Consider the following 27,883-nt stretch of genomic DNA (forward strand, 5'->3'; position numbering starts at 1 on the left):
GGAGTCCCCATTTTCTCTTAAGGAATTCAAGGTGGCATACACGAATTCCTCATTTTACCCTCGCAGCAACCCTGTGAAGTAGTTTAGACTGAGAGACAATAACCGGCCCAATGAGCTCCCTGGCTCAGTGGGGATTTGAACACCTATCTCCCAGGTCTTAATCCTAACACATTAACCACTATGCCACCCTGGCTCTTGACAAGATGCCACGAACTCACTTCTCTCGGAGCTGTTCTACTGTGTGCTAAAACTGAGGGTGTTCCATGAAAAACAAGCAAAAAAATAAGGTGCCAAATAGATTGAATGGGGTAAACTTGTAAGCAGCACTGCCACTCCCCTCCCCACCCCCCCAAAAAAGTGTTTGGGTGGTGGGGAGGAGCGAGACGGACAATAAGCAATTTTCTTTTAAATACAGTGGTACCTCTGGTTATGAACTTAATAGGTTCCGGAGGTCCGTTCTAAACCCGAAACCTTTCTTAACCTGAGGTGCGCTTTGGCTAATGGGACCCCCCGCTGCCACTGCACGATTTCCATTTGCATCCTGGGGCAAAGTTCTCAACCCGAGGTACTACTTGTGGGTTAGTGGAGTTTGTAACCCGAAGCGTTTGTAACCAGTGGCGTAGCGTGGGGGGTGCAGGGGGGGCCCGGCCGCACCGGGCGCAACATCTGGGGGCGCAAATCCATGGGTTAGGGGGCGCAAATCCATGGGTTAGGGGGCGCAAATTACTTGCCTTGCCCCGGGTGCTGACAACCCACGCTACGCCACTGTTTGTAACCCGAGGTACCACTGTATATCTGCCAAGAGAATTGTAAAAACAAGGAAAGCCAGACTGCCTACATAGGAACAAAAAGCACCGTGACCCCCCCCCCCCCTTAAGTGAATCTCTGCATGCATCCTCCTAAGATGGGGCTCTGGATTCACTTTCACCTGCTGTTATTTATTGTTTGATGTGATAAATCATGGGATTTGAACCATGATGTAGTTGAGATAGCTCAGTTAGTAGAGCACCGGACTCCCGACCTCAGGGTCATGGGTTTGAACCCCATGTTGGGCAGAAGATTCCTGCATTGCATTGAGTTGGACTAGATGATCCTCAGGATCCTATCCAATTCTACAATTCTGTGATTCTCTGAACCTTCCGTAAGCAAACAGGGAGATAAAATAGATGCCCACCACACTTGGAACATGAAGATAATTTTCCTCACAACACCAGAATGAAGCAGCTCAGTGCTAACTTGTGTTGTTTTTGAAATCTGAACTGGAGAAAACTAGAACAGGCCTCTCCTTTCCTGTGGATGAAACGCTGCTAGCCTGAGGTGCAGGCTCCGATTTCAGTTTAAGATTTCTTGTGAAGTGCCTAGCATCTCACCTACATACCTTGCCTGATCCTTTTGATATATATTTCAGGCAGCTTGCCGATTTGGAATTGTGTCTAAACTTTTGTTGGGTTGGGTTTTAATTTCACGGTAATTGCTACAGACAATTCAAAGGATGTTATGGTGCACAACCAACATTGTGTGTGTGTGTGTGCAAGAGACAGACCTGGAAAGTTACACCATGGAGGAAGTTACATATGTAATTCTGTTACTACCAATAAAATATTCATTCTACATCGCACCTTTGTGAATTTTGCATGTCTCCCGCTTGATACACCATGGCTCACAATTAGGGCATAGCCTGAATGAAGGAAATCATAGCAATAATGTTTGGTTACATGTTTAAAGAGAAAGGGGGAGAATGGGCAGGGGGATGTTCCTAGGTGCTAGTGGATCCAATTGTGGATACTAGGCTAAAAGGCGACAAAGATCAGGTTAGACAATTCCATCTTGAACATTTCAAAATATCCTCATTCATTATTGTAGACATCCGCCTATAATAGACAGTTCGCTTTTAAAACTGCAGTTCTGTTATAGCGTTGCACCATTACGCCTACAAGAATATCCTATGCTTGGCAAATTTGTAAAGTATAAGGGGAAGGATTATTTCTGTGAATTCTTCCATCCCCAGCTCCCAACCCAGCCCCCTGGCCATGCTATATCTTGCACCACGCCATGAACATATATTCTCTTCCACTCACACAGTAAATTAGGATCCAAGCCAATGGTTCTGAAGCCTCTGGACAGAAAGCTTGAAAGAGCAAGAAAAAAACCCAGTCTTTTCACCCTGTGCCTTACATTGCTCTTCCCTGAACCATGCACTGCTCAGCTTCAAGGTCTGGAAAATGGTTCCTTGCATATGCTTAGGATATTAATTACAGCTTTTGTTTCTGGGCCTTTGGATCTACTTAAATCTTTTGTTTTAGGATCATGTGCAATAGCTGACAGCAGGGAGCCTTTGCAAAACAAACATGGCCCATTGTATCTTCCCTCTCCTCAAGCATCCTCTTGTGAAAGTTTGCATGTAACATTGAGGACAAAAGTTAGCCTGGCTAATGGTGCTACTGCCAAATATTAGGTGTACAGTTATACAGATCTAGCTGATTCCAGGATTTCTGTTAAGCTGCACTATACATGAGTTGTTCCTGGTCTCACCCCAATGTGTCCCCCTCCTTTCCTTTTCTCTACCAAGCAACAGCTGCACAGGGTATCATCTTACTACACATCTGGCTATTTGCTTTTACTTGCAGAGCAGAACCATATATCTGCATGCCACCCCAATCACCAAGCAGTGCAAGGTTCCAGACACTTACCCAGGGCTCGTGTTTCCTTTTGGGAATGCGGCACAGCAGAAACCATGGTGTCTGTATGATATATGGCTTATTTACACATATATATATTCTGAGCCTATGATAGAGGGGTTCACAGCTTTTCCCATAGCCTTGCATACTAGCAGAAATCAGCCATGGCACACTCTCTCTGTGTGTTCCTTTCCAAGCCTGCAACCTCATCCCTCTAGGTCACATCACAGCCCCAAAACTCTACTTCAAACTTTGTCTTCTCTGGCACAGAGCCCCCTCTCCTTGCTTTCTTAATGGCTCATCATCCCAAGCAATTACCCCATCAGGACCCTAGCCTGGATTCTATTTTAACACTTACTGAATCCAGGGGTTCAGTGTCTGGCACCCAGTTTAACACTCCAAGCCTTGATTAAATTCTAACACTTACTGGCACCCTCAAACTCAAAATATAGATCTATGCGCGCCACTTCCGGAATATTTTGTGTTGGGTGAGGGATTTCAATTGCATACTGGCAAACTCAAGTTCTGCAATTAAAGTGGGTTTTGCATTCTTGCACAAATATATCCCTCCTTGAGATTTTTTTTTAGTAAAGAAGGTGATGGGGAAATGTCCTGGAAAGTGCAATTGTTCGATGCAACGTCATACTGCCTCCTCACAAACAAATCAAAATGAATGCTCTATAAATAGCACACCTCCCCATAAACTTTCTGCAAGCAACGAAGGGTGAATGCTCTATAAAGAGATCTGGAAGTGATCACGCGTGATGCAAGCATATATGTAATTAGTAAAAAGGGTTACCTAAGCAATAGACCCTTGACTTTAAAAGAAACAAGAACACTACTCTATAAAGTCATTGACATTTATTTCTCTTTTCTCTTTTACATTTCCCAGTATCAAAGTGGTCATGCACTAGAAAGAAAGCAAATCCAGTTGTAACTGCTGCTACTGTTGAGCAAAGGGTGCAAATTTGCTATTTCAGGAATTCGCACCTGGAAGGCACTTCAAGTAAGAGACTTGAGGTCAGCTTGCTGTAGAGACATGGTGCCTTCTGTACGACTGACAGCAGAACCTCAGCCAGATGCAGCAATCTGATCCACAGTACTTTTCACACCTTGCCAGAGTTAAAGGTTGCCAGATGGTGGCTTTCGGCTTTAGAAAATGACTACTGGACGTTTGTCTTTGTTGTAAAAAACAACTCTTATGTCTACCCAAGGAACATTAAAAGACTTATTGTAGAAATCAGATCTGAGTGTGCAGGGAAGACTCAGACTCTGACTCTTCAATCTTCCAAGACCAAAATGGAGGAAAACAATGCATGTCTGAGCCTTTTGCTCCCTCTGGTGAAACATTGCAGTAAAGCTATAAAGTGCATATTTTTTTTTAGCATTCTGTTTCTCTTTCCCAACAGATGGCAGCTCTCAGTACACTATGCCAATATTATTACCCTTGAGTATTTGTAGTGGAAATCAAAGCTAGGGATAAGGGAAAGTTCCATTTTAAAACTTTCCCCTTAAAATAATATGATTAGCAATGTGATGCAGGGGGGTCTCTTATGCTATTTGACACTCCTGTACTCCTCCATACAACAGTTTTAAAAGCACTGCTTTTGCCACAAGCAATAAAAATGCAGATAATACAGCTTTCCACACTCACCTGATCCACATTAAAGATCCTCTGGTGTTTTGTTTTTACAAAGCAGTCAGCAAAAAAACTGCGAGCATTACAAACCAGCACCCATTTTTTTAAACAAAGAAACAAACAAACTGGGTGTACTGGAGGAATTGTGAGCAGTTTTGTTTAGGTAGTACAATGCCCTCAATAGTTTTCAAAGGAATTGCAGCATCTTATGAAGCAGTGACTTCATCACCACTGGGTCTCAAGGCTTGGGGAAAACCCCAATTTCTTTCTAACCCATGCCCAACATTGCTCTTTTAAAAAACACAAAAATACCCCCATGCAATATTCATGGGTATGGAGAAAGAGTATGGAAAAAAAGGTTTTCCTAAATGACATATGTGTGGATCTGCAAAATCTTTACAGTAATACACTCCCCATACTTGTTAAATTGGAGACAGCATTCTAAGGTTCATGTGCAGCTCTTGACTCAAGTTTTGCTAGTATCTAGTTTTTTGAGTCCTAAAACTCATGTATCCTCTGAAACTTCAGCAACCCTTTCGTTTTACAGAACACACATATATGTGTGATTGCCAGCAACTGTAAAAGCTGTAAAAAAAATAATCTGTATTCATCCCAGCAGGATCACACATCCTTCATCCAATAGCAGTCATTTCCTGCTGCCCTCCTCATTCTTCTCTCCTCTGCAAGTATATTCTTAAGAAGCCAAAAAGACTCCAACAGTTCTTCCTGGATCCAGTTCAACCCATTAGGTCAAAGAGGCCGATGTATTGCTGCAGGCTGCTCTGAAGCTACTACTTTCGCTGGGTTGTTGTTGCTGTTTTAACGTTATAACATGTAGATGGGGAAACGATGGCGGACAATATGAATCTTTGCAATGCCAGACCAGCCAGATTAGTATCTAATACATGGACAAACTTTGATGAACTTTCTTTGTTCCATGTGCAAAATCCACAACTGTCCACTGCACCATTACAATATTTGTAACATCACTCTCCCTGGATGGTCCCAAAGACTGCATATCTATTGCCAGAACATAACTGCCTTTGGCTACTGGAAAAGCCATTGGGAGCTTTGACCATCGGTTGTAAAGTCTATGAACTTTCTCTTGATTATTTACTGATGGGATTGGTGCTTCTGGCATGTCTTTCTGCTGAGACCACTGAATAAACTTCCAGTGACACTTCATGGAGCCACCCTAAATGCTTTCTCATGCCCTGCTGACATTTGTCTCTTTGAACCAGGCCACTGATCTACTCCACTTGTGGCTGCGGTCATTCAAAATTCCTGTGTGAAGGATGAAGGAACACCTGGATGCTGATTTAATGTAACTATATTCTCCTCTACTTGGGCTGCTGTTTTAGCAGGACCTACAATGCATTCCACATGGGATTTCAGACAACGGTATGCCACTATAGGGCACTGTGATTTCTTGGAAGCTTGGAGTTCCGATTTAGGTATTCCCTGACACTTCCCTATATTGGCGAAGATGCTTTCCCCCCATCTTCTTCATCGCCCAAGTCAGTCTTGTGAAGGAGTTTGGGTCCTGCCAGGCCAATGATCAGAGCCCCAGTTGGAGCTGTAAACAGGATTCCCAGGAAAGCTATTGTCAAGATGGTCAGGCCATAATGTTCTAGGACTGGGTCCTTCAGCTCTCGGGCTGTATCTAAACCAACAGAACCAATTGCAGCCTGCAGGGAAGGGGGGGGGTGGAAAGGACATTGAATTGGATCACATGTTATAGTCGCAGAAGGAAAGTTTCCTGTCTGCGTGTCCCCCTTTCTGAAGCTACCTGCACCCCACAAAGAAGCCTTTCTGGAGAATTAGAAGAGGCCTTCCTGAACAGACAGTGCTGCTGCGGTTGCGAGGGAAAGGAAACCCCTTTCGCTCCATGAACTTCATTGACTAATATTAGAGTGCAAGCAGGATTCTTTCATTTGGCCAGTTCAGGACTTACAGGAGCCAGATTTGAATAGCCTTACAATCGCAGTTCACTGTGGCCCTTCTTAAATTTGGAGACCCTGGGGCTCAATCCAGCTTGTGGGGAAATCAGCTTTTGACTTGCAAAATGGGAGGCCTGGGCTGTCGCTGCTGTATGGGTCAAGTTATCAGTATTGTTACCATTATAATTCACTGGGTTGCTGAATTTGTGTATTAGGAAGCAAAATGGCATCTCCCCAAAGTAAAAACAATGCTTTTGGGGTCAACAGAAGGGGCTTCTGTTAGTGAGATCACTTTTGAGGGCAAATCTGCATGCATGGGGAAAGTGATCTCCTAAGAGAGCTGTGACAGAAAACACTTCAGAAAGAGAAAGAAATTAACCTATGGAGTAAGGAAGCTGATTATCAGGTTGCTTGCAAGAGTCAAAAGCAATACGCCTTTCCCACCTAGAGTAGCGCACCATGGCGGGTGATTTAGCATCTTTTCTGCAGAAGAAACAGGGTCTCCTATATAGGCATACTCTACCTGGACAGTTGCTTTGGGGATCCATGCCAGCGCGATAAATGTTTTCTCTTTGAAGTTCAAGCCAGCAAAACTCACCAACAGGAATGTAGCAGTAACTCGTATCATGAGAGACAAACACATTGTGATCAAACAAAACCCTGTAGGCAGAGGGATATATACTTCATTATTCCTCTCGGGGGGAAATCAGCCCTCATCCTCATCTTATTAGGAACAAAAGTCAAAAGTGGGGTGATGTGTCAGCAGGACAAAGCCCTAACATTAAGCGAGAGCGAGGTGGCCAACTGAGACGGTGGGGAGCAGTTGCAAGATGTTAGGGAATAGAACTGTGTGGGCCATTTGGACTTGCCTGTGTCCCCTACGCTAGCAATAAAGAGCATGAAATCACTTCAGGACTCTGAGTATATTTTAAGCTGCCACAGTGAAAAATGGGGAAAGAAGCCACTCCAGCCTGCCACCTTCTGCTGTGGCTCACACAAGCAGCAGGGGCTGGGATGCAGCAGTTGACCCTCTGCTCTGTTCTCTCCGGGGTATTGCTCTGCCCATTCACTTGTGGAAATGCATGCTTGTTCAGCTTTGGAGGAGATGCTCCATTAGCTGTCCTCTAAGGGACGAGGGTAGCGCTGTGGTCTAAACCATTGAGCCTCTTGGGCTTTCCAATCGGGTCGGTGGTTCAAATCCCTGCGATGGGGTGAGCTCACATTGCTCAGTCCCAGCTCCTGCCAACCTAGCAGTTCAAAAGCACATCAAAGTGCAAGTAGATAAATAGGTACTACTCCGGCGGTAAGGTAAACAGCATTTCCGTGTGCTGCTCTGGTTTCAGCTGAAGCAGCTTAGTCATGCTGTCCACATGACCCGGAAAAACTGTCTGTGGACAAATGTCGGCTCCCTTGGCCAGTAAAGCGAGATGAGCGCCGCAACCCAGGGTCGTCTGTGACTGGACTTAAGTGTCAGGGGTCCTTTACCTTTTTAAGGGGCTATAGCCCTACTCATCAGTGCGTAGTAGCCAATTTCTAGAGGCTGAGTCCCTAATAAAATATTTGAGGGGGCCGGGCCACTCACAACTTGATGGGCATTGTCACTCAAATGGTGTGTGTGTGTGTGTGTGTGTTGCATCATGTGATCAATTATGCATGGCGGGGCTTACCTGCCCCTCCTCCCGCAATGTCTTATTCAAGTTGGCACCCCTGCCAGCACAGGTTAGCAGACTTACCAACCATTCTTGGTCCGAGAGAGACAACGGATATTTCGGCCCCGATTAAACCAAACAGAAAGGGTTGGAAAAATTGCCAGGCAATTCTAACAATCTCTTCCACTGCTTTCTGCAAGATGAAGAGTGAGCACAAAGTGTTACAAGAAGTAGTATTATTCTTTTTTATTAGATCTTTAAAATATAACAATTTTTAACGTAACAAGCAATTACTTAGCATAATATATTATTCTGCGGCATGTTGGTTGGTCCTGATCAATACAGGTGCTGACCGGCTGTGGATTCTGGAATTCTTTCCCCCACAAACTAGCCGTGTAATTGATCAATGTGTCCAACATTAATTTTGTTTAAGGAACCACTTTTCACTTTGTACCCATTTCCCCCAAACTTCTAAAAATTTTAAACTTCTATTCAGTTTAAGCTATGAATAACTAGCATATTGTGTAGTTGTAGTTGTTGTCATTCATAGTATTACATTTCTATCTTGCCCTTGATGCTAAAGGAGCCCAGGGTGCTACTGTAAAGCAGTCCAACTTGAGTTCTCTCCTTCACACAAATCTGTTCCTGAGTTCTCAGCTTTAAACGGCCTCGGTCCAGTATACCTGAAGGAGCGTCTCCACCCTCATCGTTCTGCCCGGGCGCTGAGGTCCAGTGCCGAGGGCCTTCTGGTGGTTCCCTCACTGCAAGAAGCTACAAAGAACCAGGCAGAGGGCCTTCTCAGTAGTGGTGCCCACCCTCTGGAAGGCCCTCCCATCAGATGTCAAGGAGATAAACAACTACTTGACATTTAGAAGAGATCTGAAGGCAGCCCTGTTCAGAGAAGTTTTTAATGTGTGATATTTTAATGTATTTTTGGTCTTTGTTGGAAGCCGCCCAGAGTGGCTGAGGAAACCCAGCCAGATGCGTGGGGTAAAAATAAATTATGATGATGATGATGTTTGCGAAGACAGGAGTGTTTGGCATGCTCTGGTCCATGGGGTCACGAAGAGTCGGGCACGACTAAACAACTAAACAAGAACTTTATGTTTGCAGAATGCTCACCTTCTCCACAGACCATCTCAGCCCAGCCAGAAATGACAAGCCAATTGTGCAGAGGCCTCCAGATCCAGGAAAGCCAAAATGCTTGCAGCTCAAAAGAGTAAAAGCAGAGAGACCCAACACAAAGAATGCTCTCTTCCACACAACATATGTCTAAGACCAGGGAAGAAAATAGAAAGTATCTTTAAAATATTACTATAGCATTACTAAGAAACTGCCCTAAATTGATGGAATCATAATGTTAATTTAAAATCTACAAATGAGTCCTCCGTTTAGGACAAAATCAGCAATGACTGAAAGATCCTCACCCCCCTCCAACGGAGTCACGGAGGATTCACATCCTTGGGAAAGAGTGATTTTGTAGCATTGACAATCTCTGGATCACATTCTCAACAGTCATAAACTAGGACATGGATGGTGTCTTTTGCATCATTCCCCTACCACTTCTCCTTGATGAGATGCAAGGCTGAAACTTTCCAGCAGCTTCCTTTCTTACCTGATCCTTGCTTGGAAAGTACCAAATAAAAATTCCCAGAAGGCCACCAGCTCCTGCGCCGATTACAACTTCTATTAAACCACGGAGGATACTCTTGAAGACAGAGCCTTTTTGGACACAACAGAAGAAAAGGGTGTAAACACAGAATTTCATTTTCCTGCTTTGCTTGCATAAAGTTTATGCAGAGGATAGATTATGTCTGGCCTTTGCTGAGCATGAGTTCTAATTTGTTTGTGGTTATATGGCAATGAGCATTAATCCTTATTTGCTTGAGCAGTGGTTATATTATTCCCATTAATCATTAGTTCATCCCACACTTTTCGGTGCCTTCCCCGCCCCCTCACTTTCCTAAAGTCCTTCAAAAAAGTGGAGTTGTTGTGATAGGGCAACAGAGCTTTAATTCACTTCAAACCCACATTCCCAGTTTGTTCACACTTCTGTCTCAGCAGCGTCTACACCAGGGGTCAGCAAACTTTTTCAGCAGGGGGCCCTTAGCCGTTCCTCATAAGGCATTGTTTCCAGGCCTTTGACCATTTTGGTTGCCCTCCTCTGGACACGTTCCAGTTTGTCAGTGTCCTTCTTGAACTGTGGTGCCCAGAACTGGACACAGTACTCCAGGTGAGGTCTGACCAGAGCAGAATACAGTGGCACTATTACTTCCCTTGATCAAGATGCTATACTCCTATTGATGCAGCCCAGAATTGCATTGGCTTTTTTAGCTGCCGCGTCACACTGTTGGCTCATGTCAAGTTTGTGGTCAACCAAGACTCCTAGATCCTTTTCACATGTACTGCTCACAAGCCAGGTGTCACCCATCTTGTATTTGTGCCTCTCATTTTTTTTGCCCAAGTGCAATACTTTACATTTCTCCCTGTTAAAATTCATCTTGTTTGTTTTGGCCCAGTTCTCTAATCTGTCAAAGTCGTTTTGAAGTGTGATCCTGTCCTCTGGGGTGTTAGCCACCCCTCCCAGTTTGGTGTCATCTGCAAATTTGATCAGGATGCCCTTGAGTCCATCATCCAAGTTGTTGATAAAGATGTTGAATAAGACCGGGCCCAAGACAGAACCCTGTGGCACCACACTAGTCACTCTTCTCCAGGATGAAGAGGAACCATTGATGAACACCCTTTGGGTTCGGTCAGTCAGCCAGTTACAAATCCACTGAGTGGTAGCATAGTCAAGACCACATTTTACCAGCTTCTTTACAAGAATATCATGGGGCACCTTGTCGAATGCCTTGCTGAAATCAAGGTAGGCTACATCCACTGCGTTCCCTTCATCTACCAGGCTTGCAATTCTGTCAAAAAACGAGATCAGGTTAGTCTGACATGACTTATTTTTCAGAAATCCATGCTGACTGTTGGTGATCACAGCATTCCTTTCTAGGTGCCCACAGACTGTTTGCTTAATGATCTGTTCCAGAATCTTCCCTGGTATTGATGTCAGACTGACTGGGCGGTAATTATTTGGGTCCTCTCTTTCCCCCTTTTTGAAAATAGGGACAACATTTGCCCTCCTCCAGTCTGCCAGGACTTTGCCTGTTCTCCAGGAATTCTCAAAGATGACTGCCAGTGGTTCTGAGATCACATTTGCCAGTTCTTTTAATACTCTTGGATGCAGTTCATCTGGCCCTGGAGACTTGAATACATCTAAACTAGCCAAGTATTCTTGTACTATCTCCTTAGTTATTCTGGGCTGTGTTTCCTCTGCTGAATCATTTGCTCCAAATTCTTCAGGTTGGGCATTGTTTTCTTTATCGGAGAAGACTGAGGCAAAGAAGGCATTGAGGAATTCAGCCCTTTCTGTGTCCCCTGTTTGCATTTCACCATCTTCTCCTCTGAGTGACCCCACTGTTTCTTTGTTCTTCCTTTTGCTACGGACATACCCATAAAAGCCTTTTTTGTTGCTTTTAACCTCTCTAGCAAGCCTGAGTTCATTCTGTGCTTTAGCTTTTCTGACTTTGTGTCTACATGTGCTGGCTATTTGTTTGAATTCCTCTTTGGTGGTTTCCCCCCTTTTCCATTCCATTTTTTGTACACATCCTTTTTAAATCTTAACTCAGTTAAAAGTTCTTTAGATAGCCACCCTGGCTTCTTTAGGCACCTTCCATGTTTCCGTCTCATTGGTATTGCCTGAAGTTGTGCTTTTACTATCTCCCTCTTAACAAACTCCCAGCCATCATGAACTCCCTTTCCTTTTAGTATTACTGTCCATGGGATCTCACCCAGCACTTCCCTAAGTTTTATGAAGTCGGCTTTCTTAAAGGTGGCGGACTCTCTTTCCTTGGAGGTTTTTAAACAGAGGTTGGATGGCCATCTGTCATGGATGCTTTAGCTGAGGTTCCTGCATTGCTGGGGGTTGGACTAGATGACCCTTAGGGTCCCTTCCAACTCTAAGATTCGATGATTCTATAAAAGCATTGCAATTGGTTCTCTGTCCAGCAGGTGGCAGCCACTGTACCACAGCAGAAGTAAAAGAAAAAAAGAAATTGCGCTCCTCTGCTTTGATTGTTCTACAGTTTCTAAAGTGCAAAAATGAATAGAAGAGGAAAGACAAAGCTGGTGTAATTCAGCTCCGAACCAGAATTCTGGGTTCCCTCCAGACTGTCACTATAATGAAGGATGTATTCAAATTCATACCTGCAAATTTAGGTTTTCACGTAACAAACCAACTTGTACTTCTTTTTTAAAAGCAGACTTTTTTTGTAGTAAGCAAAGTGATGGGAAAGCACACTAAAAAGTCTGGGATTCCCATCAGTTGATGGGAAGTCGTATAATCTTTGTGCAAACAAATTAGCTCACTCAGCAGTGGCTATTGTATAACCACTGCAGGAAGAGAAAAAAATGAGTGCTTAATAAACAGCAGACACTATATAGCCGCCCCACAGGCTTTGTGCAAACAACTTAGGATGGATACTCAATAACAGGTCTTCAGAAAGCTCACCTCTGTAGTGAACTACCACATAAAATGGAAAAGTTCAGCGCAGCTGTCTCGTGTGATGTGCTGCTTTTGCTACCTCTTTCATGCATAGCACTTAGTTGCAAAATTCATAGCTGTGTGGAGTTTGAAGGATGGCCAAGCTGCAGTCTGTGCGTCATTTCAGAAAGTGCAAATTAAGTAATTTCCGCTTTAATGGGAATAGAATGGAATTCCCCTTCTCCCAATCACAGCTGTTTGACAACATATATTCTCTGTTAGAGAAGAGGTCACATCATAATGAACCGTTCCTGAAGTCAGCCTTCTCCTATCCCCAAGGGAACTAGCACCAGATTCAGCCTCCCAATTCTGCCCATGCTTTTTTTAATGGGTCCATGCAGTGGCTTTTCATTTCTAGGGCATAGCTCCAGTACCTGTGGAAAAGGCGATGCCCAAGAAGGTGTTGAATCCTGTAATGGCCACGATATCATCCATGCTGGCAGCAGCTATTAGCAAGGTAGGAATGCCTTTATCGACACCATATCCTCTGGATTGCAACATCAGCAATGAAAGGACGACGATAGCAGGAGACACAGCACCTAGAACAAACCTGAAAGGGCACAAAATTAGCTCTTGGAGAAAGAAGGGAACATTACATTGCTTCATTCAGATAAAACTTTACAGAAGATGATGTATCAGAAATTTCTGGAAATAAATGTCTCTCCCCATCCCTTTTCTCTATAATCACAACAATGCACTCCATGTTGCAGAAAAGGGAAAACAAGACACAGCTGTGTGCAGTGCCGGATTTACGTATAAGCTAAACAAGCTATAGCTTAGGGCCCCCTCTCTTGGGGGCCCCCCAAAAAAATTAAAGGGGAAAAAACCTGGATGTACATTTCCAAAAGGTAAGATAAAAAACAAATAAAATAAAACCTACATACAGGAACAGTGTTTTGTGTTGTGTAGGCTCCTATGATGTAAATAATGGGCCCTGCCTGCTAGTCTGCTCCCTAAAACATCACTGGTTTGCTCATTTCTATATATAGGGTGCCTACACTCTGCATGGACTGGTTGCATAGCAACATGTGCAAATGACTATTAGGTCAGGCATCCCCAACCTTTGGCCCTCCAGATGTTTTGGCCTACAACTCCCATGATCCCTAGCTAACAGGACCAGTGGTCAGGGATGATGGGAATTGTAGTCCAAAACATCTGGAGGGCCAAAGGTTGGGGATGCCTGCTATTAGGTCCATAAATTACCACATAGCATATATTCAACACAAAAAAACAGTGACAATTTGTTGTTGACAAAGGACAGCTGGACATATAAAGGGCCCCGTTACCTTCAGTAGCTTAGGGCCTCATCAAACCTAAACAGTGTGTCTTCGCTGTGTTTCTCAGTGTTGCCACTCTATGAAACGCTCCAAGCACCTTCATTATCCAGACTGGTAATGGATTGCAGGAGAAGGGAGAGATTCCATGCTTGCATAGTCTTATTAATAACACTAAAGAACCCAAACGATGCATCCCCTCAGGGCTCGGGACTTTGCGCACTGTGTTTAAGATTGCAGTTGTAGGTATTGCTAGAAGATACGTACCACTTGCAAGCAAGAGAAAGCAAAGTTATCTCTTACCCTAACATAAACCCCCATTCCCATGGCAGGTTCATGATATAGTGAGACAGGACAGCTGCTGCACAGGCTTCCGTGAGGCAAGGACCAAAGCTTAGTCTGAAACAGACCGCTTTCAACTTATTCAGAGCCTGGAAGACAAAACACATTTTTTTAAAAAACAACTGTTGTCAAATTCTTTTTTACTGTTATGTAAAATCGGTTGAGATTTGCTCTGCTGTACTGAGCTTTGATTGTATGGGACAATACAATGCATTATAATAGGAGATTGGAAATGGATTCAAGCTGTTTAGGATGAAGATAGACGTACACTTTTCAGTTTGTCTCCTGCAGTGTGAACCCAGCTCTTCAAAGTGCATTACAGATATGCATTCCAGAAAACTGCATACTGGGTTGGCAGTAAGTCTCACCCTTAATTTCAAGAATTAGGGGCCTTGTAAGTTTTCCCCACACTCTTTTTTAAAGCAATGAATGCACAGGCAACACTATCTAATTTTAATTCCCTTTGGGTGAGAGAGAATTAGAGACTTGCAATGCCCTTCATTTACAAATATACAAGCAGAGCGTAAGTGGAAGTAATTCAGAAAACATAAAACAGTAATTAATTGAAAAAAAAGGGTCTGTGGATCAGGAGCTGTAACAATATACAATGGTACCTCGGGTTACAGATGCTTCAGGTTACAGATTCTGCTAACCCAGAAATAGTACCTCGGGTTAAGAACTTTGCTTCAGGATGAGAACAGAAATCGAGCAGCGGCAGTGGGATGCCCCATTAACTAAAGCGGAACGAATTAAGTTCTTAACCCAAGGTACCATTGTATTCAGTAAGATGCTCAGCCTTCACCTTAAAAAATTCAGAAACTTATGTAAAAACAGTGACAGAGATTAGGGGTAGAAGTGTGTTGGATTGGTGCTAGCCAATAGTTGCCCTTCACAGATGCATTTTCCCCAATGCACATTGGCAATACAAGAAACTTGCTCTAAAATATTTTCCAGAGCTTGCTCCAAAGCAAAAAAAACAACAACCCCATACTTTTGTACCAAATCATACCACTACAACCGCAATAAAAAATACTGTATCTGTTTTCATTCTTCCTTAGGAATGGAAAATTTAAATAGAACGGTGCTTGAATCCAAGAGCTGTGGGTTTGGCATCTAGGTAACAACTCTGTTTTCTGGGTTCTGCAAATGTCTCTGATGTTTAGAGAGTGGTGGGATAGAGAAATTATATCTAGCATATTATCTAGTGAATATTTGGAGCTGGGAAGAGTTTAAAGAATAAACAATCTTTCTGCGGGCAACATTCTTTTATTTTGCTTTTGTGTGGTCGCCAGGAAAGCTCTTTGCCACACATCTCAGTGTCCATAAAGATTTTGCCTGTGTCAAGGACCATTTGATACTTCACCTGTGGGTCGAGGCCAAGACCAGCAAGAGCCAAGATAATCGAGAGGGCAATGTTTCGCAGAGTAGCTCCCCATTTCACATTGATCTGGACTAGTTTACTAGTGTATGGGACATTCCTGATGAGAAACCCAGCAAGCAGCATCCCTAAATGGAACAGAGAAAGGCATGTCACTCATTGTTGACATCACAGGTGGCAAGCAACATTTGGAAAGCATGGGACGAAGTGGCTGCAGTGGTAAATCGTGTGCCAGAATAACAATATGGAATGGGGCTGGGATTGGGCGATATCACTGGGGGAGAGGTGTTGAATCCTTTCCCCTCTAACCTTTCACAATTTAAATCTGCTGGAAACCACTAACAGTTGCAGGCAGCTGGGGAAGCGAGCAGCATATGAATGCCTTTTCTCCAATCTGTACCAAGTAACAACTGTGGCACGAATTTAAGTCAAGGAAACAGTTTTGTGGGCAAAGGTGAAAAGATCCCTTCTCCAGAACTGCAGCCCAGATCCTGTCCAAGCCCTTTTCTGTGGCTGCTTATAAGTCTGAAAAACCAGTATCTACTTATCTAATTTACATGGAGATCTCACTCACAACTGGGAAACACTGGCCTGCGAGTGCTCCAATTGAAGACGCTCAAACTCGGGATGAAAGGGAGAACCGTGCTAGGAGGAAGGCACGCTTGGCAAACCCTCACTACTGTGATTAACTCCTGCCTGGAAACCTATGTCCCCACTATGGAAGGACGTGGGGATCCAGAATTGGCCTCCACAGTCACTTGCGGACTCACAGTGAAAATTGTATTTATAGAAGACAATTTTACTCAGCTACGAGCGATCACAGAAGAAGAAGACGACGACATGCAGATACGATTCTCTCTGCCCCAACCACTCTGTGCTGTCTCAGATGGAGAAGGAAAACAGCCTTCCATCTTAAACTGACAGTGACTAGTAGGTGTCATTCTTCCTTTTTCTATTTGACAAGACACAGAGATCCCTGGGACTGATGCTACTGTGCATCAGTTGGAATGCAAACTCCCCTAATAGACTTACATACTTGGTGAAACAGGTACTGTATATGACCATCAACATACAAAGAAAGATCCTAACAGCAACTTACATATGCATATTAAGAAACCAGCTTTTCTTAAACAAACAGCTCCTTGTCTTTTGTCACTCTCCTGCCCAAAATACAAGGGACCCAAGTCCAGCTCAGTCTGAGAGGTAGTTAAGTGCATGTATTCAATGGATTTAACAAGACTGACACCTTTTCCTCTTTTGGCTGGATGGGATCGTATGTAGGGTGATGCAAATATGCTGTATATCTTGCTTACACTTGAGAGTCCTCTATTACTCACTGGCTGGAGGGGGGAAATGGACAAAGAAACTCTTTAAAACTAGAAATACCCTTTGTAACATTTCGGTTACCTGAAGGAAATAAGCCTATGGCTGATCTCCAATGGAAACCTCTTGAAATGATGCATAAAAAAAATGGGAGCCTAAATTGACATTTGGACAACTCTGCTGTCATATTAAAAAAACCAGGTCTATGTAAAAATAAGATGATGCACGGTACCTGATAAAGCAATACTTACCAAAAAGACGAGGGAGTGGAGGGAAGCCAGGTATTCTAATGGACTCCATAATTTTACCACCAAGTAAAGAACAAAAGAAGAGGAACAAAAGTCCAAAGACATTTCCACCAGGAAGACATTCCTTGCCTAGAACAGCCCAGAAAACAGCCCAGATCAGCGCTGCTGCTGCTACTGGAAAACAGGGGAAGAAATGCTTTAGCATCCTTCAGAAATCATGTTATGTTCTTCAGAGCTTCATGAAAACTGATTTTTGGTTAAAGTAATGAAAGAAACAAAAGTTGCGCTAGTAATGCACTTTTCTGTGCTGTTTTTTAAAATGTTCTTTTAATTTGATTCTTTATTTAAAGCTACTGTCAAATGCTTCTTGTCATGCAGTCAACAATGATGGGCTGTTGCAAATCAGCTATGGTGCTTAATGTGCTACCATGCAACCCAGGCCACAGAAGAGTGTGATTGCTTTTTTATTGTTGTTCTGCAATCTAAATAGATTTTAGAGAGATTTCAGATCTCCTCCCAGTTACTGTTATTTGTTTGAGAATGGGGATTTTTCTTGGCAGCCCCTTCTGTTCTTTCCCGCTGCACCAGAATGGGAGCACTGGAAAGTGAAGATGCAATTTTAGAACCATTTCCTACACAGCTCTGGCAAATGAAAACGAAAGTTACAGGGAGCCAATGGGACAAAGGAGCTTCCATACTTATCCTTCTTTCTTTGTTCCTGGGCAATGAATACTATCTCCAACAAAAAACAAAGGCAATAAATACCATTGCAAATAATATAAACGGATTAATAAATAGTAAAACTTTCCCCTATGTGACCATTTCATCTAGGATCTTTAGAGATTTCAAAAGCAAAAGGAAGAACAAAGAAACAGTGGGGTCACTCAGAGGAGAAGATGGTGAAATGCAATCAGGGGACACAGAAAGGGCTGAACTCCTCAATGCCTTCTTTGCCTCAGTCTTCTCCGATAAAGAAAACAATGCCCGACCTGAAGAATTTGGAGCAAATGATTCAGCAGAGGAAACACAGCCCAGAATAACTAAGGAGATAGTACAAGAATACTTGGCTAGTTTAGATGTATTCAAGTCTCCAGGGCCAGATGAACTGCATCCAAGAGTATTAAAAGAACTGGCAGATGTGATCTCAGAACCACTGGCAGTCATCTTTGAGAATTCCTGGAGAACAGGTGAAGCCCCGGCAGACTGGAGGAGGGCAAATGTTGTCCCTATTTTCAAAAAGGGGAAAAGAGATGACCCAAATAATTACCGCCCAGTCAGTCTGACATCAATACCAGGGAAGATTCTGGAGCAGATCATTAAGCAAACAGTCTGTGAGCACCTAGAAAGGAATGCTGTGATCACCAACAGTCAGCATGGATTTCTGAAAAATAAGTCATGTCAGACTAACCTGATCTCGTTTTTTGCCAGAATTACAAGCCTGGTAGATGAAGGGAACGCAGTGGATGTAGCCTACCTTGATTTCAGCAAGGCATTCGACAAGGTGCCCCATGATATTCTTGTAAAGAAGCTGGTAGAATGCGGTCTTGACTATGCTACCACTCAGTGGATTTGTAACTGGCCTATTGACCGAACCCAAAGGGTGCTCATCAATGGTTCCTCTTCATCATGGAGAAGAGTGACTAGTGGGGTGCCACAGGGTTCTGTCTTGGGCCCGGTCTTATTCAACATCTTTATCAACGACTTGGATGATGGACTCAAGGGCATCCTGATCAAATTTGCCGATGACACCAAACTGGGAGGAGTGGCTAACACCCCAGAGGACAGGATCACACTTCAAAACGACCTTGACAGATTAGAGAACTGGGCCAAAACAAACAAGATGGACTTTAACAGGGAGAAATGTAAAGTATTGCACTTGGGCAAAAAAAATGAGAGGCACAAATACAAGATTGGTGACACCTGGCTTGAGAGCAGTACATGTGAAAAGGATCTAGGAGTCTTGGTTGACCACAAACTTGACATGAGCCAATAGTGTGACGCGGCAGCTAAAAAAACCAATGCAACTCTGGGCTGCATCAATAGGAGAATAGCATCTAGATCAAGGGAAGTAATAGTGCCACTGTACTCTGCTCTGGTCAGACCTCACCTGGAGTACTGTGTCCAGTTCTGGGCACCACAGATCAAGAAGGACACTAACAAACTGGAACGTGTGCAGAGGAGGGCAACCAAAATGGTCAAAGGCCTGGAAACAATGCCTTATGAGGAAAGCCTAAGGGAGCTGGGCATGTTTAGCCTGGAGAAGAGGAGGTTAAGGGGTGATATGATAGCCATGTTCAAATATATAAAAGGATGTCATATAGAGGAGGGAGAAAGGTTGTTTTCTGCTGCTCCAGAGAAGCGGACACGGAGCAATGGATCCAAACTACAAGAAAGAAGATTCCACCTAAACATTAGGAAGAACTTCCTGACAGTAAGATCTGTTTGACAGTGGAATTTGCTGCCAAGGAGTGTGGTGGAGTCTCCTTCTTTGGAGGTCTTTAAGCAGAGGCTTGACAACCATATGTCAGGAGTGCTCTGATGGTGTTTCCTGCTTGGCAGGGGGTTGGACTCGATGGCCCTTGTGGTCTCTTCCAACTCCATGATTCTACGATTCTATGATTCTATTATTTCACTCAGCAGCAAGGCATGAATCATAATGTTTTCTGCAGGTCAAATTATTTGGGTCATATTCTGTACACATTACAGGAGAAAGTGTCTCTTTGTGTGCTTGGTCATGACCCACTTTCAAGATAATCTGCATAAATGTAGTGAGGATTATAGACTTTTGGGAGTTCACTTACAAGAGAGAACATTAAGACCAAGCTTAAAAGCTTACAATAATGATTAAAACAATAACAGTTAGGAATGAACTGCAGAGCTGATAGATCAAAATGGAAGGGATATCAGTTATCTTGTCTGTTTAGCAGCCAAAAGAATTTCAGTGGCGTTCTGAAGGTTTTGGTTAAGGCTCCTGAAGGTTTTACTTGATTTATCACACTCTGATTTTCTTCCAAAGAGCTCCGAGTGGCTAAACATATCCAGGCAGGTTAACTGAGCCAAACCTGCTAAAGAACTACACATGAAAATGTTAGAATACGTTACATGTTTCTTGCCAATTCACCTCTGAAGGGTGCTTGAGGTCCCACAATTAATTATCCTGGGATAATTAGCCTTGCAACTTCCTTAAACCTCTGGTTTGTTTCTGCCTTGTAGAGGTGGATCAGAGGTTGAAGGTCAACATCCCCACACAAATCAGAGACCATGAAAACAATCCCAGTACTGTTAGCTGTGACACTGTGCAGAATTCACAGTTCCATAGGCCAGCAGCGTGATGTCTGAATAAAAGCCAGTAATTAAGGGATCAGCTGATTGTCGGTGACTTCAGTCTCCACTGGGATTAGTTACATGCTGGAGTTCTCCACCCTTGCCAAAAGGGGAGTTACCACTGATCAGCTGATATTATACCTTTTTAAATATAAAACCCTGGACCTTAAGATTAGGTTAAAAAAAGAAAGAAACCAAGACAATTATAGCCAATAGAAAACTAAAGGGTGGCTGTATTCGCTTCCCCTTTTGCATTCCCTTTGCATACCATTTGTTACAATTTCAGCAAATATGCCTTGTGGTGGGAAAATACATATTTGCCGCAGTTTTCCTGGTGGCTCCTCCTCCACTTGCGGTTCAAAATCCTTCAGTGACGCTGTCTCTTCATTTTGTACAGGAAGAATCTCCTCCTGATTTAAAACAGGGAGAGTGGAGGATGACACATTATCAACAATTGACGTACCAAATAATGCTGGAGTCCTAAGAAGCAAGTGCTACTCAACTCAATGGGACTTACGGTACTTCTGAGGATATAGCATGACAAGACTGGGGATTTTGAAATCACAAGGTGAATAACATCAAAAGGACCACTCCTTAATTGTCCTTTGTAAAGTTACCAGGCGCAGCTATCTTTTGTTAGTGAGATTTCACCCACTAACTGGGTCTTCTTAAAGTTCTTTTGAATGGGGCAAAGGAAGACCTTTTCCCGTTCCAGCTGACATAATCTTGGTGTGCAGTGTATGAGCCAAATGAGGCAGACAGGTTTTCTGGAGAGGGGCAAGAGAGAGCTAGAGAGGTGTAGGGCAGTAGACTTCCCTCTCTCTTGGGCAATAGGGTGGTTCATAAATTATTATTTTTTTGAAAATGCCTGCTCCAAAGGTCTTATCTTACTACACTAGGGATTATATAGCTATATCTGAAATTTCATGCATATCAGTTAATATCTTGACCCTCCTCCATGAAAATAGCTGTTTACTTGGCCGTTTTCCTATGTCGTGAGGGCTGAAATTTCAATTCAGTGGAGCAGGGTCAAGACATTAACTGATAGGCATGAAATTTTGGATATAGTTACCGTATTTTTTGCTCTATAAGACTCACTTTTTCTGTCCCAAAAAGTAAGGGGAAATGTGTGTGCGTCTTATGGAGCGAATACAGGCTGCGCAGCTATCCCAGAAGCCAGAACAGCAAGAGGAATTGCTGCTTTCACTGTGCAGCGATCCCTCTTGCTGTTCTGGCTTCTGAGATTCAGAATATTATTTTATCTTGTTTTTCTCCTCCAAAAACTAGGTGCGTCTTATGGTCTGGTGCATCTTATAGAGCGGAAAATACGGTATATAATCCCTAGTGCAGTAAGATAAAACCTTTGGAGCAGGCATTTTCAAAAAAATGTTTTTTATGAACTGCCCTATTGGGCATACTTAAGCTGTGCATATCCACCTATGCTCAGCCTGTATATTCAAAAAGAAACTCGAAAACACATTAAGAGCCTCCACTAGTTAGGGCTGCCATATGTCTGGAATTTCCTGGACATAGCCAGGATTCGCTATGGCATCCTGGCAGAATTGTCAGATAGCAGCTAAAATGTCCAGGGTTTGTTTTTGGCGGTTTCCCTAAAAAATAGGTAAATACTTCATGGGGGGGGTGTCATTTTTGACCCAAACTGTCAATATATTTATAAAATATGTAATTGACAAATACCTGAGCTATTTCGGGCTCGGAATCAACCTTATTGGTCTTTGCAAAGTATCCTCCCATCCTTACTGTTCTTCACAACATCCTCCGACATGCTGACCAACCTATGATTTAAACAAAATGCATTTCAGGTGCCATATATTCTACCTGATTTAAATGGGTTTCCTCCCACTCCCAACAGCATTGGGATTTCTTTCCATTAATATTTAAACATTCAGCTTCCCAACCACATGGTTACTTGCGAAATTACAATGGATTTCGATCCAATGAACCAAGGGTAGAAGGAAAAACAGTCAATGCTCTGTGGAAGTTCATACAGTGCTATAATAGGCAGGTTACACAGCAATACTCCAGTTTCTGCCTGGAAAATCCTTAATAAATAAATAAATAAACAAATGAAGGCGCTGACACACACACACAAAAAAAACTATGTGTTTGAAGTTGCACGAACTCTTGCACTGAGTAAAAGAACATCTTTGGATTTGGGTTTCTTTTCTTCTAGTGCAATGCTCTAGCAAAATCTTGCAGATCGACTAATAACATTTACTAAACTGTGTAAAGTATTTGGTTTTTTTCTGACCTAGTAAAAGATTAGTAGTCTGTGCTGCCATGCTGGTTGCAGAGGAGGGAAGCCTCCACAGTCAGCACGCCAATACAGTTTCTAGGCTGTGTACACCATACCTTTAAACCACATTCCTTACCTCAAATAACTCTGGGTACTGTACTTTAAGAGGTGCTGTAACACTCTGAGGAGTAAACCGCAGTGCCCATAATTCTTTGAGGGAAAGAATGTGCTTTGAATGAGCTTTAAAATTATAGTGTGTGCAAAAGGTAAAAGATAAAGGACCCCTGGACGGTTAAGTCCAGTCAAAGGTGACTATGGGGTGTGGCGCTGATCTCGCTTTCAGGTCAAGGGAGCCGGCGTTTGTCCACAGACAGCTTTCCGGGTCATGTGACCAGCATGACTAAACCGCTTCTGGTGCAATGGAACACCGGTGACAGAAACCAGAGCGCATGGAAACACTGTTTACTTTCCCACCACAGTGCTACCTGTTTATCTACTTGCACTGGCATGCTTTCAAACCGCTAGCTTGGCAGGAACTGGGACAGAGCAATGGGAGCTCACCCCGTCACGGGGATTCAAATCACCGACCTTCTGATCAGCAAGCCCAAGAGGCTCTGTGATTTAGACCACAGTGCCACCCGCATCCCTATAGTGTGTACAAAGCCTTGGTAGGCTGCCGACATGTTAAAGAAACTGATTTCAGATGGGAACACAGTGGTTTGCTAAAGTGGCGCTGTTCCACATAGCTGTCAAAGCTTGAGCAGCAATGATGACCTTAGGGTGCTAAAATCAATGAAGAGTTATAGTTGTGGTTTGGCAAGGTGGAGGGGCCAAATGTTTTTGCTTTGTTTAGAACTATGGCAAGAATGAGAACATCTCTAGCAGCCCAGGTGTGTATTGTTTAGGGTTGCCATACACCCGAAATTTCCTGGACATATCTGGAATACTGCAGCCGTAAGCTCAACAACTTTTCTGTCCAGGTTTTCACTTTTTGAAATATGGAAACCCTGATATTGTTATGAGTTTGTGGGTGCCAGGGTTTGTGGGTGCAAGACACCCACAATTCCTGTATTTAGTAAGTGCTAGAATATAATCAATGCTTGGAGAGTTAAACTGGAAGCCAGACCCTTAATAACTCAGCTCCCCGTGTTCAAAAGATTGCCTAAAAGATGGGCCAACTGCAGAGAAGAAGGGGAGATGGGTTATCAGCAAAGCAAAGACTCTGTGCCGGCCAGCAAATGCAAGGAGCCCCTCCCTGAGCTCTGAGAACATTAGAAGACAGTGCTAGAGTTTTTGTTAGGATGACATTTTAGACTTTCAGTTGGCTGCGTTGTGATTGATGTGAAAAAGGCGTCAGTCTGTTAAGCTTAGCAAGCTGGAGAAGGGGCCCAGTGCACAAAGTCAGTTGCCTGTTTTGAATCAGAGGTTGCAGCAATGGGAGAGAAGGGGCGCTCCTGGAGGGCAATGTTTTGAACCTCTCTATCATAGGCTTGGGACGTGGGTGGCGCTGTGGGTAAAAGCCTCAGCGCCTAGGGCTTGCCGATCGAAAGGTCAGCGGTTCGAATCCCCGCGGCGGGGTGTGTTCCCCTCGCTCGGTCCCAGCGCCTGCCAACCTAGCAGTTCGAAAGCACCCTCGGGTGAAAGTAGATAAATAGGGACCGCTTACTGGCGGGAAGGTAAACGGCGTTTCCGTGTGCTGCACTGGCTCGCCAGATGCAGCTTTGTCACGCTGGCCACGTGACCCGGAAGTGTCTCTGGACAGCGCTGGCTCCCGGCCTCTTAAGTGAGATGGGCACACAACCCTAGAGTCTGGCAAGACTGGCCCGCACGGGCAGGGGTACCTTTACCTTTACCTATCATAGGCTCAAGTTGTGTGTGTTTGGAAAAAAACATCATAAAGACATCACAGTCTCCGCTGTGCTTCATTTCTAAAGGAAACATGAATCCTGGGTAAGAGGGGATAAAAATGGTAAACAGCTTTTTAAAAGCTTCATATTAAGATCACCTCCTAAACACTTGCTCACTGAGACTAAGGCTGCAACAACCCTTAAGACACTTACTAGGGTGTGTAAATCAATGGGCCTTACTTCCAAGTAAACATGCTTGGGATTGGGCTGTAGCCAGTGCTTTTTTCCTAAAAAAATGTTTACGGATCCTCTCATTTTCCTACTCATATTGAAATACTGCCCCTCAATGAGGCCAAACTTAGATTCACAAAATGTTTGGGGGAATGTGTACCCCTGCGTACCCCCAGAAAAAAGCTCTGGCTGTAGCAGTCAGTCACCTCTGCACTGACTTACATGGGAATAACTTCCAGTGAACCCAGCAGGGTTTAAGAAACCATTAACTGGGCCAAGCTGGAATATGTTTTCCGTCTCAAGCAGCTCGGCTGAACAAATATGGGCCAGTTCAATGGCAGATCAATGTAAGTGCACATGCCAGCCCTCTCAGAGATAAATCCCTACCTGTCCTCGGAAAGTCACACAGAAGCCGTTGCTCACCCATGGAGGGCAAGAGGAGCCAGAGGGCCCAGAATAGCTGACCACTGAGGCGGCTGAGCCTGATTTACACCTTCCAGTGGACAGGCCAGGAGGGCAGCCTTGAAGAGTCAACCTCTGTCCCTCAAGCTAGGTTTCAGCGGCAGATCGCCAGGCTGGCTCTGAGGCGACCATTTCTCTCCAGGGACTTCACCAACCCTCTGTCAAGCCATGGAAACCAAGATGGCGTGGATTAAATCCCATCCTCTCCAACATTCCGCTTGATTAACGGTCGCTCCTGACCTTCCGGAAGGAGGGAGAGCCTGGAGAAAGAGCGCCAGGCAGTGGAAGAGAAAGCTAACTGGCAACCGGGAGGAGCATTCCCCTCAGCTGTTTGTGTGGAGAGCATGGCGGGAATTCGTTTTTTGTTGTTTACAAAGGAAACCAACAAGCCGGTGGCTTGGACTGCTGCACCCACAAAGGGGCATTGAAGATTATCTGAAGCCACTTTCACACAGCAATACATTGAGTTTCTACTTCCCTTTTTCCCAGCTTTAAAATATATTCTATAATTGTATGCATGTTTTAAACATTATATCTAAAATAAGCCAGCCGTCATTAACGATCAAAGTGCTTAACTGCATCAAGAACTTGAAAACTTAGAATATAATTGGACGGACACACACACACGTGTGTGTATACAGTACTTTTTCTGGGGGGATGCAGGGGTACGCATACCCCTAAAGCCGGGGGGGGGACCCTTAATCAATAAATACAACTCACTAGCAGTGATACTGATGTAGAGCAGAACATTCTTATTTTCACCTGGGAATGCTGGAGGGCTCCAGGTGTGCTGCCCAGTGATACAGGATAGGTAGTCAATGTGGGGTAGGTACTCCAGGTGTTGTTGAACTTCAAGTCCCATCAACACATGACTACAACAGAGAACAAGATTGTCAAGGGGTAGAAAAGGGATGTTTACTTTGGGTAATTTTGTATTTTTGAATTTTCTTAACAGGATTTTTTGGGGTGGGGTATTTGTTTTGTTTTGTTTATAAAATACAGAATTTGTAAAATGTGAAACATATCTTCTTCAAATAAAAAGTTGTCATAAAAAGATTATACCAAATACACATAGACATAAGGGTAAAAATTATATTGTTGCAAATTATTTTTCCTCTTGAACATTAATATTTTCCAAAATACAGATCTTTACAAATATCTATCTATCTATCTATCTATCTATCTATCTATCTATATCTATCTATCTATATCTATCTATCTATCTATCTATCTATCTATCTATCTATCTATCTCTATCACAGAACACCATTTATTTCATTAGTCCTCGCTGAATGTATGGGTCTGGGGTCTGTAAGGTCTGAGACTGTTTGTATCTTAAGGCCATGTCTCCCTAGAGTGTAAAAAAAGTGTCAGCATGAAGGAGGGTGAGGGGCTTAAAAGATTAAAATGTGAAAGGAACATTATTATTATTATGTTTATTATTATTACTCATTTCTTTTCTATACCACTTTATATTTTCAAGGGGGGGGGGATCTCAAAGTGGTTCACAACCCACATTAAAAGACTGAATAAAACAAGCCAGAATAAAACATTAGTGAAGTAAGTCAAATATAAAGTATTCATTCAAAGCAACATAATCAACAAGAAACTAAACTATTATCTTAAAGATTTCAAAATAAAACATTGCTAAAGTGGTCAACTACAGAATGCACATTCAATGTAGAAAAGTTAAGAAAAATAAATCTTAAAACATTTCAAAAGAAAACATCACTAAAAGAAGCCAAATATAAAATCCCCATTTAGAACAGCATAATTAGCTAGAGAATAAAATATTCTCATAAGCACAGAACATACCTGCTGCTGCTGCCAGCAGCTGTGGAAGCTCAGGTTCGATGACCTGGGTCTGAACTGAGAGACTATCAAGACTATCTCTGGTCTCTTCAGCTGCATCAGCTTTTGTAGATGGAGTCAGTGCGCTGCCCTCCCAGGCCAAGTGGGAGAAGGTCTGCATGGCAGGGAGCAGGTCTTCCAGGATAGAATGATTGAGGGGATTTGACCCACAAATGCAGTTTTCCTGTGCTTTTCCTTTCAAAGCTAACTTGTGGTCTCTCATTAACCAGGTTGTGAGAACATTGCCACCCCAATAAAAGCTGTTAAGCTCTGTACGTCAGCAGAACACCCCACCGATCAGCTCAGAGGAGAGTCGGGCTGGTGATGAGGTCTTATCCATCGCAACTGCCTTGTCTTAACAAACAGGGTCTTGAGCAGACTTTGCCCTCATCAAGACTTGATTTTTCTTCCACACTGCCCTTACATGACTTGTAATCCTGTCAATCAGTTTTTTTAATACTTAGAACAGAGGTTTCCAAACTTTTCATTTTGACAACACACTTTTTAAACATTTCGCGGCACAATAATTCAGTTTTACTAGCAAATCAGAGGTTAAACTAACCTCTTTCCAGTCCTGGGAGGAGATCGAGGAGCATTCACATGATACACCTACACACTGCAGCCGACACATTAACATGTTGCGGCACAGGGTTTGTAAAGCTCTGACTTAGAGCATTACCTCCTTCCATACTTTGCCCCCACATATTTTTGCTGGTACTAATGCTTACATTTACTATAGATTGAAAGTGTACCAAGAAATGGCATTCTGTCTTGTGTGAGAATGGGGAATACCTGTTCTGATGCGTACTGCAGCACACACACTGCACCATCTAAAAAACAAAGTACATA

The 27,883-nt window shown here is 43.4% G+C and overlaps 1 protein-coding gene and 1 long non-coding RNA gene across 7 annotated transcripts in view; one reads left to right on the plus strand and one right to left on the minus strand.

The window, feature by feature from the left end:
* The window catches only part of LOC310685201, a 606,217-nt gene that overhangs the window by 51,674 nt on the left and 526,660 nt on the right, over nucleotides 1-27,883 (plus strand). The window lies entirely within an intron of this gene.
* LOC310685166 (sodium/hydrogen exchanger 9B2-like) lies at nucleotides 3,525-27,848 on the minus strand. Of its 6 annotated transcripts, none has more exons than XM_083456791.1 (12): nucleotides 27,827-27,848; nucleotides 22,085-22,182; nucleotides 20,655-20,796; nucleotides 17,066-17,236; nucleotides 15,477-15,619; nucleotides 14,075-14,202; nucleotides 12,872-13,047; nucleotides 9,522-9,628; nucleotides 9,029-9,178; nucleotides 7,991-8,099; nucleotides 6,781-6,917; nucleotides 3,525-6,005 (listed from the first exon to the last, which is right to left on the minus strand). In XM_083456791.1, exons 2-12 carry the CDS (start codon nucleotides 22,139-22,141, stop codon nucleotides 5,790-5,792), a joined length of 1,536 nt encoding a protein of 511 aa, XP_083312917.1. In that variant the 5' UTR covers nucleotides 22,142-22,182; nucleotides 27,827-27,848; the 3' UTR covers nucleotides 3,525-5,789. The 6 variants fall into 6 exon arrangements, with proteins under 6 accessions (XP_083312917.1, XP_083312918.1, XP_083312916.1 ...); XM_083456792.1 differs by lacking the exon at nucleotides 27,827-27,848 and adding an exon at nucleotides 26,999-27,794; XM_083456790.1 differs by lacking the exon at nucleotides 27,827-27,848 and adding an exon at nucleotides 25,145-25,402.

Source organism: Podarcis tiliguerta (genome assembly GCF_965153285.1).
Source record: "Podarcis tiliguerta genome assembly, chromosome: 9".
NCBI classification, from domain to species: domain Eukaryota; kingdom Metazoa; phylum Chordata; class Lepidosauria; order Squamata; family Lacertidae; genus Podarcis; species Podarcis tiliguerta.